Here is a 15,696-nt window from a genome sequence, read left to right as displayed (position 1 = left end):
TCTCCGTATTCCACAATGTGAGCATCTCAGCTTTATAAAAGTGTTGTTTATCAGTGGACCCCTCCCCAAGACGTCCGTATGTTGGCCTAATAGCACATGAGTTTACAATTGTGGTCTGTGCCAAGGTCCACAATAGGGCGTGATGTGATTTTTTTTTTTTTAATTTATTATTTTTTTTTTCACAGACCATCAGTTCATGTGAAATAATGGCTATTTAAATGGCCTAATTGGCTATAATTGGTCCGTGTGCTGTCTGTGAAATAACCGGTCAGCACACAGATAAGGGTAATACACCCCTGTAAATGGGCCCTTAGGCTGCAGATGCATTTTTACGGACTGGCATCCTGGCCCCACCATGGTACATCAGACCAGAACTCGTAGTGTTACAGGAATCTATGATGCTGTGAGCTCAAGTCATTAGACCTACGGTCAGGTCAGGACATTGTCCATAATATACTCATGTGAATATGAGCAAATGGTTAAAAAGCGGCTCCATTCTTTTGTACAAGTAGCTACCATCTTCTCCCTCAACCTTCACAAATAATAGATGGTTGGTGATGCGTGTCCATGTAGACGTTGGCGGCTATTTTACCATGAATTACTTCCATATGCCCCGTTTGGACCTTTCTCTATTAGTCAAAGCAGCTAATGAATAGCCACTTTGGCTCATGTAGTACGAAAGTTTCCCTATGAAAGCCATTCATTGCTCTCCAATGCAGTGATCAGTTTAAGGCCCTTTTACACGCAACGATTATCGCTCAAAAGCCATCTTTTGAGCGATCATCACTTTGCTTGTAAATGTGCCCATCTTTCACTTTTCTGCCGAACGATGAGTTAATGGCATCGTTCGGCAGAAGAGCTGATAACAGGGACTTCACGCTGTGTTCTTCGTGGGGAGCGTTGATAACATTTGTCTCAGCTGCCATCCCGCGGCAGAACAAAGGGAATGTATTCAGAGAACAGAGCACCCGCTGTTCTCTGAATATAACTCCCGCGGCTCACATGAATTAATAAGCTACTAATTGGCATTAGTACCAATTAGTAGTTTATGCAAAATAATCGCTCAAAAGCCATCTTTTGAGCGATCATCTTTGTGTGTAAATGGGCCTTTAGGCTCTTTTCACATAACCTATTTGCTTTCCATTTCTGGTATCGTCACTACTTGTCTTCTGTGCAGAAAACTGCATATGGCCGTGAAGCAGGATGGAACCGTAGGATTTGATTGTGATACAGAGATCTCTTTGCTCTCTGTTAGTGTAGCTTGTCGTGATTGGCCAGGCAATGAAACTGGGCGGATTTTTGCTAAATGGATCATCACAATTCGAATTTTTAGCAAAAATCACCAAAATATTGGCTTTCTGCTTTGAGCAGAAAGCACAGGTGTGTTGGCTTAGCGCTGCCACCTTGTAGTGCTGGAGTTCTGGGTTTGAATCTGACCATGGTGGGGATTTGCCCACCACTGCAGGGCTAACCACTGGGCCGCTGCCACCACCGTTCTTCGAATGCTTTTCAAGGGACATTGTGTGTGCGGGCCTGCCGGGGCAGCGGGGTATGCAAATTTATAGGGGCGCTGGAAAAAATATCTAGCAGCCTATGGCGATCTAAAGTGTATGGTCAGCTTTCTTCAGTACGGAGAACCTCCCGATACATTCACATGCTTACATTGTGTAGCAAGAACTGAATTCAGTCGTCGTTGGCCTAAATAAAAATGTATCAGAACATCACGAAGCCTGAAGGCTTGTATTAATATGCAGCATTCAGCCGCGGCCTCCGTTCTGTATGCCAGCTCTTTCCCAGATCGTGCAGATAGCTGGCGCGGTTCAGTGGTGGTTGTAGTGCAGCGTGTGTATAAACCGGTGATCAGCTGTATACACCGGACACCGTCATGTTCCACTGCACAGATTGGCAACTAATGTGAGAGTTATATTCCCATACATTTATATTGTTTATGGAAGCTCAGTCACTTGTTCGACCGCTACGTTAATCATCAGTCATACCGCTTCAAACTGGGCGGCTGTTTCTGTCTTTTGGTTGCCTAAAGGCTGCTTCTCCTGCTCTTCTGCTTTAAACCGGCTATATACATATATTTTAAACCGGACGATGTTGTGTGTAAGGGGGGCTCCCAACCACTGCGGACGCGCAGCACACTCCATGCTTGTACCTGAGTGCTTGTATTCATCTAGCTCTGGCAGTCCCATTGAAATGAATGGAGTAGTAGTATGCATGCAAGACCACCGCTCCATTCATTCAGAACCACTTGGGACCCCATTCTTATGATCAGTGGGGGTCTCAGCAGTCGGATCTGCACAGATGGGATAATCACTGTAGAAATCGGTGTGACAAACCTACAATGACTGGACATCTGGAAGGGGCAAAATACTTTCTCCTATCACTGCAGATGATTTAGGGTTGGCTATTACGTTTAGCACGCAATATCCTGTAGTAGCCGATAACGGTCAGTATCGCAGTCTGATGGCCACTGAGATTCGCTCTAAGGGTGCATTTAGAGTCCATTTGAATGAACGATGTCAGAGTTAGTTCGCGCAATCTGTTTATACAGGCAGATATATCATTGGCTCATTCAAACAAGAAATTGTTCATTCGTTCACATTCGCTCCATATAAGTATCCGTGTTAAAACCATTAAGTATGCGTTGGAGAAAAAAAAAATGTGCGCATTTACGCATTTGAAAGACAGCATAGCTATGCAGTAATTAAGAACCATCGCAAGTTGGAAACATGTGCACGTTTTTTTTAAACAGCATTTTCTCCACAAATGCAAAAAGCGTAAACAGCGGCACATGAGGGTCACTATACTTCCAGTGATGTTAGCTTTAAAATTTTGTTTTTTTCTCTCCTTCAATTGGATCTTAATTAGAGATGAGCGAGCATACTCGCTAAGGACAATTACTCAATCGAGCATTGCCCTTAGCGAGTACCTGCCCGCTCGGAAGAAAAGGTTCAGCTGCCGGTGCGGGTGACTGGTGAGTTGTGGCCATGAGCAGATGGGGGAGAGAGAGAGAGAGATCTCCCCTCCGTTCCTCTCCGCTATCCCCCACCGCTCCCCGCCGGCCCCCCGAATCTTTGCTCCCGAGCTGGCAGGTACTCGCTAAGGGCAATGCTCGATCGAGCAATTGCCCTTAGCAAGCATGCTCGCTCATCTCTAATCTTAATTAATCTGTTTTGTTTTTTTTATGGACTACTAATCTACACATGCTGCCTCCTTTGTTTTGTCATTTTCCTTCAAAGCCTCTCTTAACCTTTTAGCCCTGAAAAGAATATCTGCAGTACCAGGTATTGCAGCTGAATGCAGAATACCTCAGAGAAAGTGGGCCAAGTGGGATATTTGTAACGGTGCCTATACACACTAGACCAAAATTGCCAAAATTAGATTATTTCAACCAAAAGAATCGTTCATAGGGGAAGTATAACAGCGAACGTTCGTTTTTGCCAACTGTTGACAGTGAGTCATCGTCTGGAAGGAAGAAGCCACATTTGTCATTTTTGTCCGAAGGTCAGGCAAGAGCTTTTGTTGAAAGAACATTGCAAGACGGATCTTTCACCAAGTGTCTGGCCGCCTGCACTCGCACGGATTTGCATAGTGGAATCGAGAGCGGGCATCCGCCGCCGGATTGTGCAGCAAATACCTTCCATAGCATGCTATGGAAAAGTGACTTTTTTTTCCTGCAGACAAGCAGAAACCAAGGAGTTTTCTGGTAAAATCCTTTGGTGCCTTCCGCTATTTATGATGATTAATGTTACTTAGTTTTATGTTGACTCATTAACGTTCAAGGACTCTTCACTATAACCGCCTCTATTTCTTGCAGGCCGCAAGCACGTTTTCCGCCGGAAACCTAGCCAGAGGTGGGAGACGAGACATTCGTGCTGCGCCAGGTGGCATTGACGCGGTGTAGGCAGCAGAGGGGTCCAGCCCTGGTTTGGAGGTCCCTGCAGGGCAGGGACGCTGCGGCAACCATGGAAGCCATAGCAAAATATGACTTTAAAGCGACGGCAGACGATGAACTAAGCTTCAAACGAGGAGACGTACTGAAGGTGAGTGGCACATAGAGTCACACAGGGGTTACTTTCTTAACTTAAAAAAAAAAAATCTTATTTCTGGCTTTGATTCAAAAAATACTCTAAAAAAAAAATATATATATATTTTTTTTAATAAATAGAGCTGCGTGTATTGCCACCCTTAAACATGGGCCTCGTCAGTCATCCTGTAACTTTGTGCATGTTATCGGCCTCTCTTGTGGTGAAGGGCTCTACAGAATCGATGTAAACCACATGCACTGCAGCTTCCTGTCTCATTTCTGCTCCTTTATGTTCATCTCTCCATGATAACCGCTCCTTGTTCACGATGGCGTTCTACAGCGCTGAGAGTTTAGGATTCGGACACTCGAAATGTGTGTTGTTTTTTTTTTTTGTTTGTTTTTTTTTTGGGGGGGGGGGGGGTTGATTTTGAAAGAAATGTTCCAGATTGCACAGTAATCAGTAATCATTACCTTTCGGAATGATGCATTATTTCTTCTACCCATTTCAATTTTTTTTTTTTTTTTTTTTGTGTGTGCGTATTTAAAAAGGTATTGCGGGACTTTTACAATTGATGACATCACCCCCATTGCCTGAAATCAATGATGGCTATGCCTTCTATTACACTTCCAACTGAAGAGCATTTTTCTGCTTGACTGCATACATAGTGCTTTCTGTCATTTCCAAAGTTCTCCTAACTCCTCTGTTTTGATAAAACTTCTGATGTCCTGTTTTGGTTCTCTAGTGCAAGTTTTTTCTTTTTTCGGTCAGTAGTGATTCTTGACGGTTGCAAATCCTACGAAGCCCATAATATCGAGTTGTCTCCTCAAAATGAAAGAAACCACTTTCAGTTTGTATGTGGAGCTTTTATCTCTCTTTTTTTCAGAGTAAAGCTTTAAAGGGGTTGTTCAGTTGTAAACTAGTGATGGCCTATCAGCAGGATGGGTCATTAATAGGAGATTGATTGCAGTCCATTGCCTGGGATCCCCACAAATCCACTTTTTGCTCGGCTTGTGTACTGAGCTGATTTGTGCAGGAAGCAGACAGCTCCGTTATTACTGCAGTGGCCAGGCTTGGTATTGCAGGCCCAGCTCACATTGAAGTTAATGGGAACTTCGCCTGTAATGCCAAGCCTAGCCACTATAGTGAGAACAGAGTTGTGTGCTTTCTGCACAAATCAGCTGATTGTGTGAACGCACCGACTCGTCGAACAGCTGATAGTGGGGGTCTCTGGTTACAAACCACTGCTGATTTATTATTGAGGACCTATCCTGCTGATAGACCATCAATAGTTTACAACTGAACATCCCCCTTAATGCAAAATGCATGTGCAGTACTTTTTCGTTCGGCGTTTCATGGCGGATCTGCCCCAGTGGCTCTGAACGGATCCTCAGACTAAGATCTGAATGGAGCCTTAAACGGGGCAGTGTTCGGGGGAAAGAACATTCGGACACAATCGTTGGCCTGTGTAAAAGGGTCTTTTGATGCTGCAGTTAAGGGACATAATTGTTTTTCGCTGTGATATAGTTTTTGTCCTGCAGCCCCAGAAAGAAGAAAAAGTTAATAATTTGTATGTACTCTAAAATACGTCTATAAAAACATGATCCATCCCAGAAAAAAAAGGCCCACAATAAGGCGAAAACAATGGGGGGGGGGGGGGGGGGGAGAAATGTTATGGTTTTATCAATATGTCGACACAGAAGCAAAGAATTTATTTTCAAAAGAAGTGTTTTTTTGTGCACAAAGCAGTAAAACCTAACCCCCCCCCCCCATACAATTCTGCATAAGTGATCCCATACTGACCCATAGAATAATTGTAATGTGTTATCTATGCCACTAAATGGGAAGTGCAAAATAATGGTGGAATTGCTTCTCTTTTTTCCATTCTTCCTAATAAAGAGATAAAAGTTAATCAGTAGAGATGAGCGAGTAGTGCCTTAGCCGAGTATCCTCCCACTCGTCTCTAAAGATTCGGGGGCTGGCGGGGAGGAACGGAGGGGAGATCCCTCTCTCCCTCCCCCCCTCCCCCCCTGCTCACCGCCATCACCCGCTCCGGCAGCCAAATCTTTACAGACGAGCGGGCAGATACTCGACTAAGGCATTACTCGCTCGAGTAGTTAGCCTTAGCGAGTATACTCGCTTATCTCTATTAATCAGTAAGCTGAAAGTACCCCAAAATGGTGCCATTGAAAAGTACAGCCTCCTCACCCAGAAGCCCACACTTGGCTACATCGTCTGGGAAATATAATGCTTATGGCTCTTGGAATGCTATGGAAAAAAAATAGCTTGGTCCTTCAATGGGTTGTACCAAAATTACAATTTATCCTCTGTTGGGTTACTGCACCCCCTGCAGTCAGAAGCAGACTAAGTGGAACACTGGTCAGTTAAGCGCACCAGCACTCTAGTCACTCTTAGTGGGACTGCCGAGATACCAGAGTGCATGTTTACGTCATCCCCTTTAAAATGAATGGAGGGCTGACCGCGCATGCTCGACCAGAGCTTCTCCTTGGAGCTGCCAGCAGAACACAATGTAATCTCCCGACTCCTGCGGAGAACACAGCATGCGGTCTTTTGAGAGATACTTTATCTCTCTGTGGCTGAAGAATGGATTTTGAGCTCACCTTAAAATCCTTGTTCAGATGAAAAGTGCACGATGGCCGCGTTTACGATTATCGCTCATTCGTTTGAATGAATTCTGAGCAATAATCGTTAGGTATAAATGGGCCCATATCCTACAAGAAACGCATTAGAAGGGTCATAAAAGTATGATAGGTGAGCGTCCATAGAAATAAACGACCTATGTGCTGAGGACCCACACGGGAGCTGAACTGACGGCCATTATCAGACATCACCTGGCCTCCCCAAAGGCAGACCCAATATGATCCTACGACTCCAGCAAGTAACTAATGAACATTGTGCGTTCAGCATGCAGTCGTGTGTGCGTCGCCTGTGGCTGACGTTGCGTGTCTTTGGCCGGCATACATGTGCGGGTGATATATATGGATATAGCAGCTTGAGCGGAGTTTCCATGGGACCAGATGATGGAGATTCCTGATGCATTGGCTGGATGGTTGGCCATTGTTCTTTGCCCCTTCTCCTCTGGCCTCTCTGCTCATCTTCCTGCCATTAACAGGCTGCTGCCTCCCATTCTATATTTATATATTGATCTCCGCTGCTTCCTGCTCCGTCCATTAGCTCCCAGCCATCGCAGGTTAAGAGCTCTCGGCTTTCTGGCCTATTTTAAATAATCTCATTTCTGTTATCTCATCTTATTATCTCATGTCTGCTAACCCTATCAAGCCAAGCCGCCTTCTTCTAATAACCATCGTTTAATCCTTCATTGCCTTCTTTGTACCGGTGGTGACGAGGACACGGTCGTCCATTACATCGTAGACTCCTATAGGTTCCCTTTTTCTCGGTGTGGGTATAAAGTGATCCGGATGGGTTACTTTTGGTAAAATGCAGAATATATTTTGCCGGACATTATTTTTGGCGCAGTTTGCATTGGGCGATTTTTCTCCTCCCCTTTGTCTAATAAACTGGCTCGGTTGCCTGCATTGATTGCCAGATTTCTCTTAGATGCTTTAATAAATAATGTATGTTTTATAAAGCCGGGCTCACACAAATGTATTTGCATTGTGTATTACGTGCGCATGATATGCGGTAAATTACAATCACGCATGTGCGGTGGTTTTTACACGTGTTGCTAGGAGACACGAGAAGGAAATAAAAAAAAAAAATACCTGTGCACTACAGCGTGTCTAAAATACACCATACATGCGAGCAAAAACGTGACAGAACGCAAGGATACTCATTAAATCCCTGTGAACCCAGCCTAAAGTCCAGTTTATCTTCTGATATATCGTACGCGACCAGTACACATTTTGAGAATGCGTGCATTCCACAAATCGGGTGGCGAATGATGCGGGGCGATTTTTTTTTTTTAGGCAAAACCGCTCCGCTTCTGTGAACTTCCGATCCTATTGGTTTGTGAGTTTCACACACGATAGAGGATCAGAAGTGTTTCCCATTGATTTCAATGGGAAACCCCGCGTCGCACTCGCATGCACATCACACAAGAGCCATGCAACGTATTTAAGGTCCCATTGAAATCAATGGATGATGCATTTCGAGAAACGTAAAAAAACCCGCCACGTCATAATTTTTTTCCCCTTGCAGCATCGCTGTGAGGGAGAACATCGCTCACGTGTAGGACTCGCATTAAAAAAATGGAGTTCATATTCGCATGAGTTTTTTTGAGTCTCGCAACACCCAAAATGTGTGCGAGATTAGCGTTCGTGTGAAACCGGTCTTTGCTTTTTTTTTTTACACTATCTCCTGGCTTTATGCATGAAAACACAGGGAATAGACATGTAACATGTATTCACTGCATGAAAAGCGCATCTCCAACTACACCAATGGCAACCAGTGGTGTCCTGTGCTGTCCCTATTACATCTGTAAGTAGTACGGATGCTAAATATGCCCACATGAGTCAGGCGCACATCAAGGAGCTCTGTGGCGCGAAGGATTGGGCAGAGTGTTATGGCGTCCATCGTAAAGTGATGGGAATAGTCTGATACCGCTGGATTCTGTGAGGGGGAAAAAAGTGTCTTTATGCCCTTGTGTTAAATCTGATACGTTTTGATAAGTAGTTGAGGTCAGTGGGCGACAGATTGAAGATCTGATACAAATATTTATTTTTTTAGATTAGTTAGAAGAACAAGATAAACAAAGTTCTCAAAGTGGAAATGTGACCTTGATGTCACTCCTCGGCAGCCTGAAACGTTAAGCGGGTTTATTTCCTTCTCCCATTATAGATGCCGTCATTCTAGTTACATTTGATTTCTTCATGTAGGCCTGGCAAAATGTTTGCCATGTAGTAGAAGTCTCGGAAAACGTTTGCCATGTAGTAGTAGTGTCAGAAAACGTTTGCCATGTAGTAGTAGTGTCAGAAAACGTTTGCCATGTAGTAGTAGTGTCAGAAAACGTTTGCCATGTAGTAGTAGTGTCAGAAAACGTTTGCCGTGTAGTAGTAGTAGTAGTCTCCGAAAACGTTTGCGTGGTAGTGGTAGTGACAGTGGCAGTAGTGGCAGTAGTGGCAGTAGTGGTAGTAGTGGTAGTGGTAGTAGTCTCGGAAAACCTTTTGCCGTGTAGTGGTAGTAGTCTCGGAAAACCTTTTGCCGTGTAGTGGTAGTAGTCTCGGAAAACCTTTTGCCGTGTAGTGGTAGTAGTCTCGGAAAACCTTTTGCCGTGTAGTGGTAGTAGTCTCGGAAAACCTTTTGCCGTGTAGTGGTAGTAGTCTCGGAAAACCTTTTGCCGTGTAGTGGTAGTAGTCTCGGAAAACCTTTTGCCGTGTAGTGGTAGTAGTCTCGGAAAACCTTTTGCCGTGTAGTGGTAGTAGTCTCGGAAAACCTTTTGCCGTGTAGTGGTAGTAGTCTCGGAAAACCTTTTGCCGTGTAGTGGTAGTAGTCTCGGAAAACCTTTTGCCGTGTAGTGGTAGTAGTCTCGGAAAACCTTTTGCCGTGTAGTGGTAGTAGCCTCGGAAAACCTTTTGCCGTGTGTGGGGTAACCCCCTCAACAGCCCTGATGCACTGAAGCGGGCAGAGTGGTTGTGTTTTCCTCAAGCATGCCCCGTGATATGTGAGGGCATATGGACATCATGAAGAGGGTCACCTCACTTAGGGTTCCCTTCTTTGAACCAGACAATCACTATCAGAGAGAATATCTTGATCTGGTGGTCTATGTATCACATGGTCTTGGTCACTGCAGGGAACATGTATGTTATATTCTTGCTATATACCACACAGGAGGTCTCCTGATGTTGAGGAGGTCTTGTCCTTGAGACTGTGTATGACGTGGACCATCCTCGGGACGACCTTTCCCTTTCTTCCTATTTTTAAGCATTTTTAAGCGGCCTGTCTCCTAGATATGATTGCTGACCCCCATCTGCTTCTCGCTCTCCTCTATCACTTCACTTTCTATTCTTGTGCCGGGCAAAAAATATCCTATGATAAATGGAACGAGAAGACGGATGATTATGGGTTACCGGCTGTTTTCATTTACTTGGAAATGGCTATTAGGCTGTGAGAAGCTGATTCCCCTGTCCTCGGAGTGTAGGTCTTGCTGTAATGCTCTATATTTATCTGCTAAGCCCGGCCGTACACATTACATCACGGCTGGCTGAATCTAGCGCTGCGCAATTTTCACCAACAATTTTAATCTTGATTTCTTTTAAATTTATAGACTATTCTCGATTTTATTATTTAGTATTTTTTATGTTAATGAACTGAAAAAAATAAGCATATAGGGTTTTTTTGGCAGAAGGAGTTGTAATTCTTAAATGGCACCACTTTGGGATACATATTTGTTTAACGTTTATTACATTTTGTCTTGGGTGGTTGGTAAAAAAACGACTGAAATTCTGGCATTTTTAATGTCTTTCACCTTACAGTATAAATTACACTGCGTTTATTTTGCAGATCGCTATGCTTGGGTTGATAACAAAATGTATAGTTTTTTAAAATTTTTTTTTAGAGATGAGCGAGTATACTCACTAAGGCACATTACTCGATCAAGTAGTGCCTTAGCCGAGTATCTCCCCGTTCGTGTCTAAAGATTCGGGGGGGCGGGGAGCAGCGGGGAAGAGCCTGGAGCAGTGCTCTGCCTCCTCTCCACCCCCATGCACTATTTGCAATGAGAGGAGACGGGACGGGGTTGGGGCTAAATTCTGGGAATTGGCTCCGCCCTCATCCCGCCTCCCCTCATTGCATATAGTGCAGTGGAGAGTTGGCGGAGAGGGTGCAGGAGCTCACAGCACTGCTCCTGGCTCTTCCAGCCTCCTGTCTCTGCAGAGAGAGACGCTGTATATCGGCCGGCGTGAATACCCGGCCAATATACGGTCGTCTGAAGCCGCCCACAATCATATATATATTTTCTTTTTGTTCTCGTTATTCCACCACCCTCACCACTGATTTATGTTCAAATTGTAGGTATTGAATGAAGAATGTGACCAAAACTGGTACAAAGCTGAACTCAATGGCAAGGATGGATTTATTCCCAAAAACTACATAGAAATGAAACCACATCCGTAAGTATATTGTTTATTTAGGACTGGGAATAACTTGGGTAGATAAGTCTTCCCAAACCTGTTGTAGAGGTACAGGCACTAGGTCTATGCGTTTGCCTTCTATCCTGGACTAAAGAAGCTTTTGAATTTTGGTAAAGCGTTCTTTACAAATGTGCCCATCATCTTCAGAGAGAATAGTCTAGAATGTATTCTAAAATGCACACACCGCTCTTTTCATTCTTGCGTTCTTAGTACATTGTTTCAGTCAGTATGTAAATAACACTTAATGACATATCCCATCTACGAGTAGCTGACGTTTTCCTGTCTTCAGCATATTCGGAGCATTAGGTTATACATACTTCAGTCATGTACAGTCTTGTTAATACGTTGTTGTGCGTAAAGTGTACCTTCAATGCTGCTTCCAGCGGCTTTCACAGTTAGAAAATTGACAATGGGTTATGCAGCCGGCAAAGTTACCACTTCAGGCACAGCCATATTTGGATGGCCATCACTATGCTGCTTATCAATGAAGTTCCTGGAGATGGAATCAATCCCATCCTCCGAACTTTGTTGACTTGATAGGCCATCCCTATGCTGCGTAGGACAGTTCTGCTTATCAATGGAGGTCCTGGAGATGGAATCCCATCCTTCAAATGTTGTTGACTTGATAGGCCATGACTATGCCGCATAGGACAGTTCTGCTTATCAAAGGAAGTCCTGGAGATGGAATCCCATCTTTCGAATGTTGTTGACTTGATAGGCCATCACTATGCTGCGCAGGACAGTTCTGCTTATCAATGGAGGTTCTGGAGATGGAATCCCATCCTTCGAACGTTGTTGACTTAATAGGCCATCACTATGCTGTGTAGGACAGTTCTGCTTATCAATGGAGGTCCTGGAGATGGAATCCCATCCTTCAAATGTTGTTGACTTGATAGGCCATGACTATGCCGCATAGGACAGTTCTGCTTATCAAAGGAAGTCCTGGAGATGGAATCCCATCTTTCGAATGTTGTTGACTTGATAGGCCATCACTATGCTGCGCAGGACAGTTCTGCTTATCAATGGAGGTTCTGGAGATGGAATCCCATCCTTCGAACGTTGTTGACTTAATAGGCCATCACCATGCTGCATAGGACAGTTCTGCTTATCAGTAGAGATGGAATCCCATCCTTCGAACGTTATTGACTTAATAGGCCATCACTATGCTGCGTAGGACAGTTCTGCTTATCAATGGAGATCCTGGAGATGGAATCCCATCCTTCGAACGTTGTTGACTTGACAGGCCATCCATTAACGAATAAACTGCTAGTTTTTCTCTCTTGTGCATAATTTCTGACCTGCCTCTCCATTTTCTACAGGTGGTTTTTTGGCAAAATCCCCCGTGCCAAAGCAGAAGAAATGCTTGGGAAACAGAGACATGACGGTGCCTTTTTGATCCGAGAGAGTGAAAGTGCTCCAGGAGACTTCTCCTTGTCAGTCAAGTGAGTAGTTCTTAATGATTTGGTTATTGGATGAACCTTGTTTACACCTGACTTAGTTTTCAGTCTGTTAGACTCTCAGTAGGGTTCACCCATAAAGCCCTCATTTTTGTTGCAGGTTTGGCAATGATGTACAACATTTCAAGGTCCTGCGAGATGGGGCAGGAAAATATTTCTTGTGGGTGGTAAAGTTTAACTCCCTGAATGAGTTAGTGGACTACCATCGGTCCACGTCCGTGTCTCGGAACCAGCAGATCTTCTTACGTGACATCGAGCAGGTGCCACAGGTACACGGGGGAGACAGAGCCACAAGTTTACCACAGGTATATAGAGGGGGGAATCTAGGAGAGAGACTGTTCAGCAGATTTGAGAGGTGTATCTGTGTCTATTCTGCCAAGGTATTTAAGGTGTTTATAAAGTTCTCAGTTGGACTCTAGGACATTTTTGTAATTTAACCCCTTTACTTCTCTGTCAAGTACCATATCTGCAATAATTAAGCCGTACCGAACTTGCATCCTATTGTGTGATCAACATGATTCTTAAAAATGTACAAACTTCTAACGTTTCAACATTTCTTTCGACAGCAACCTACCTATGTTCAGGCACTGTTTGACTTTGACCCCCAGGAAGATGGGGAACTTGGATTTCGACGAGGAGACTTCATCCAGGTGGTAGACAACTCAGATCCCAACTGGTGGAAAGGGACATGTCACGGGCAGACTGGCATGTTTCCACGCAACTACGTGACACCCGTCAACCGCAATCTGTAACTAGAGCCTTTCACCGGACCAGAAGCCAAGAAGGAGCACAGGCAGACTAACCTGGGAGGGATTGACTAGGACGCCAATAGGAGCATACAGATTGACTTTGGGGTGAACGGGCACATGGACGACCAAATATAAGAGCATGGACAGACTACTGACAGACCAGGGAGCACTGAATAATAGCCCACATATTCAAGGTAGCAGTGCAAAATCAATGAAATTATAAGGTATTATGGTATTCTAAAATGACGGGACATAGGGTAACAATAAAGCAGACTTAAAAGGGTAGGGATTTCTCATAAACTGACTGGTAGAGATGTGGCTGATACAGTATAAAAAACCCAAAAAACTAATTAAGACTAGGCAAAGATGCAGACACGGGCTTAGAAAAATGAATGTGACACATAGACTTTCTCGGTTATCTGTCTGTGCTGTATGCAGTTGCTTCTTGCAAAGGGGAATGACTATTTGGCTCCGCGTGGAACTACTTTGGACGGGGCGGGGGGTGGGCATTTGGGGTGTTGCAGGCTCACTGGGAGGGATTATGAAATTCTGGGTATTTGATTTAGAATGCCAAAAGTTATTATAAATTAAACCGGAAACCAGAGACTTTTTTTTAATTAACAGATTCCCTTTTACTGCTGCTGTTCCTCCCCGATTCCATTCCTTTCCACATTTTTCCTGTTTACCATGCATGTATGTTTGCAACGCATTCGATACAACACGCACCTGTAAAATAAAATGTACAAAATCCAACCATTTTTTCTCTCTATGCAAATCGTGGGCTCCTGGTGTGTTTACAAAGAAACCTAAAAAAAAAAAAAAAGCAAGTCCTTGGCCTTCACGTCTTCACTAGAGGTTCTATAGGATGGCACCCACAATCTATATTCACCTGAACTACAGCAGGCCATTGGTTCTCATTCTCCCTCCAACCCGGTTTATGTCTGCATTCTGCGAAGATGGACATTGCTTTCTGTGTGTTTGCAGGGAATGGTTCACGTCATAAAGCTTTATGGGATTAGAGTTCTGATAAAGGGAAGGCTGCACTACAACTATATAGTATATATGTATATGTCTCATTTGATACTTCCTTTTTTCACTTATCAATCTTACGATTTAGGCAATACAGATGGGCAGTTGTTTTTGAGCCTGCAAGTCAGCAAGAGAGGAAGGAAAAAGGGAACTGTGCAAGGCTACACATGCAACTTTTACAATCTGTCCACATTTACACCCATTGATACAGAACGCCATGTATTAACAGTAGAGGTAATGATACAAGTGCCAATGTACGAGCAAGGGCTGAGATTCGACGTTTGGCCTCGATGCAGCCAGAGACGTTGCATTAAATATGAACCCTCTGAGAGGGGCCGTGGACAAACCTGGGGTGCCTGTGCTATGATATACACAATACTAATAATATAAAATCTGATAGAGAACTAATATACAGTGATTACAATATACAGGTAACTAAAAATCCCAACCGTAATTGCTTGTTCTGTCCCGTACTATTGATTCTCTTGTGTCTTGGCCCATCATAGTCTGCTTCCTTCAGGCCTAAGTGAATGGGGTTAGGAACGCACTGGGACCATATGATTGTGTATTTGGGGATTTGTGTATATCCTGCATCCTTTGCAGATGAATAATGTGTGTGTGTGTGTATATATATAAAAAAAATCAAATCAGTGTTTAAATAATTAAGAACAGCTTCTGTATTTAATCCTCCAATGCATCATTTGGTAGATAGTTATTAACTGTGAATAATAAAAATTCATGTGTATTCTTCATCTGACTGTTAGTGACCTCATTTCATTTTAGGCTGTTACATTGAAACAAATGCCCCCCTCCATTTGGTGATATAAGTCAATGGTTGGCACAATAATCTTTTATTTTTATTATAGATTTAAATTTGTTTTATATTTCGTCTTTTAGATTTGCAAAATAGAAGTATTTATGATGTTACTTAAAGGGAGTCTACCACATACATTGACATAGTGTCTGATCTGCAGGCAGCATGTTACGGAGAAGGAGGAGGGGAGCAAATACTGGTGGGGGTCCCCTTTGATCAGTTGTTTGCCGGACATGCACTGAGATGAGTTCTGCAGGAAGCAGACAGCTCTGTTCTCTCTGCAGTGGCCCGGCTTGGTATTACAGGCAAAGTTCTCATTCACTTGAATCAGAAAATTGCCTGTTATACTAAACCTGGCCACTGCAGTGGAAACAGATTGGTAGAACTCATCTTAGTTGACGAGGGCAGCTGATTACTGGGGGTCCTGGGCAGCAGACTTCTACTTATCCTCTATTGATGGCCATTAGTAGTTTACAACTGCTATTTCTAGGCTTGGGAGTCCAG

At 43.8% G+C, this 15,696-nt stretch overlaps 1 protein-coding gene across 2 annotated transcripts in view; it reads left to right on the top strand.

Moving 5' to 3' along the window:
* Positions 1–15,128, top strand: part of GRB2 (growth factor receptor bound protein 2) — a 39,764-nt gene extending 24,636 nt beyond the window's left edge. The window contains exons 2-6 of one of the 2 annotated variants that reach the window (XM_066587939.1): positions 3,827–4,052; positions 11,025–11,122; positions 12,463–12,585; positions 12,701–12,869; positions 13,167–15,128. In XM_066587939.1, the coding sequence (XP_066444036.1) occupies positions 3,975–4,052; positions 11,025–11,122; positions 12,463–12,585; positions 12,701–12,869; positions 13,167–13,352 (654 nt within the window). In that variant the 5' untranslated portion in view covers positions 3,827–3,974 and the 3' untranslated portion in view covers positions 13,353–15,128. Of the gene's footprint in view, positions 1–3,826; positions 4,053–11,024; positions 11,123–12,462; positions 12,586–12,700; positions 12,906–13,166 lie in introns of both variants that reach the window. The other variant, XM_066587938.1, reaches the window with a different exon arrangement.
* The last annotated feature ends 568 nt before the right edge of the window (positions 15,129–15,696 follow it).

This window comes from Eleutherodactylus coqui, chromosome 13 (genome assembly GCF_035609145.1).
Source record: "Eleutherodactylus coqui strain aEleCoq1 chromosome 13, aEleCoq1.hap1, whole genome shotgun sequence".
NCBI lineage: Eukaryota > Metazoa > Chordata > Amphibia > Anura > Eleutherodactylidae > Eleutherodactylus > Eleutherodactylus coqui.
This window is presented reverse-complemented; position numbering and strand designations above follow the sequence as displayed.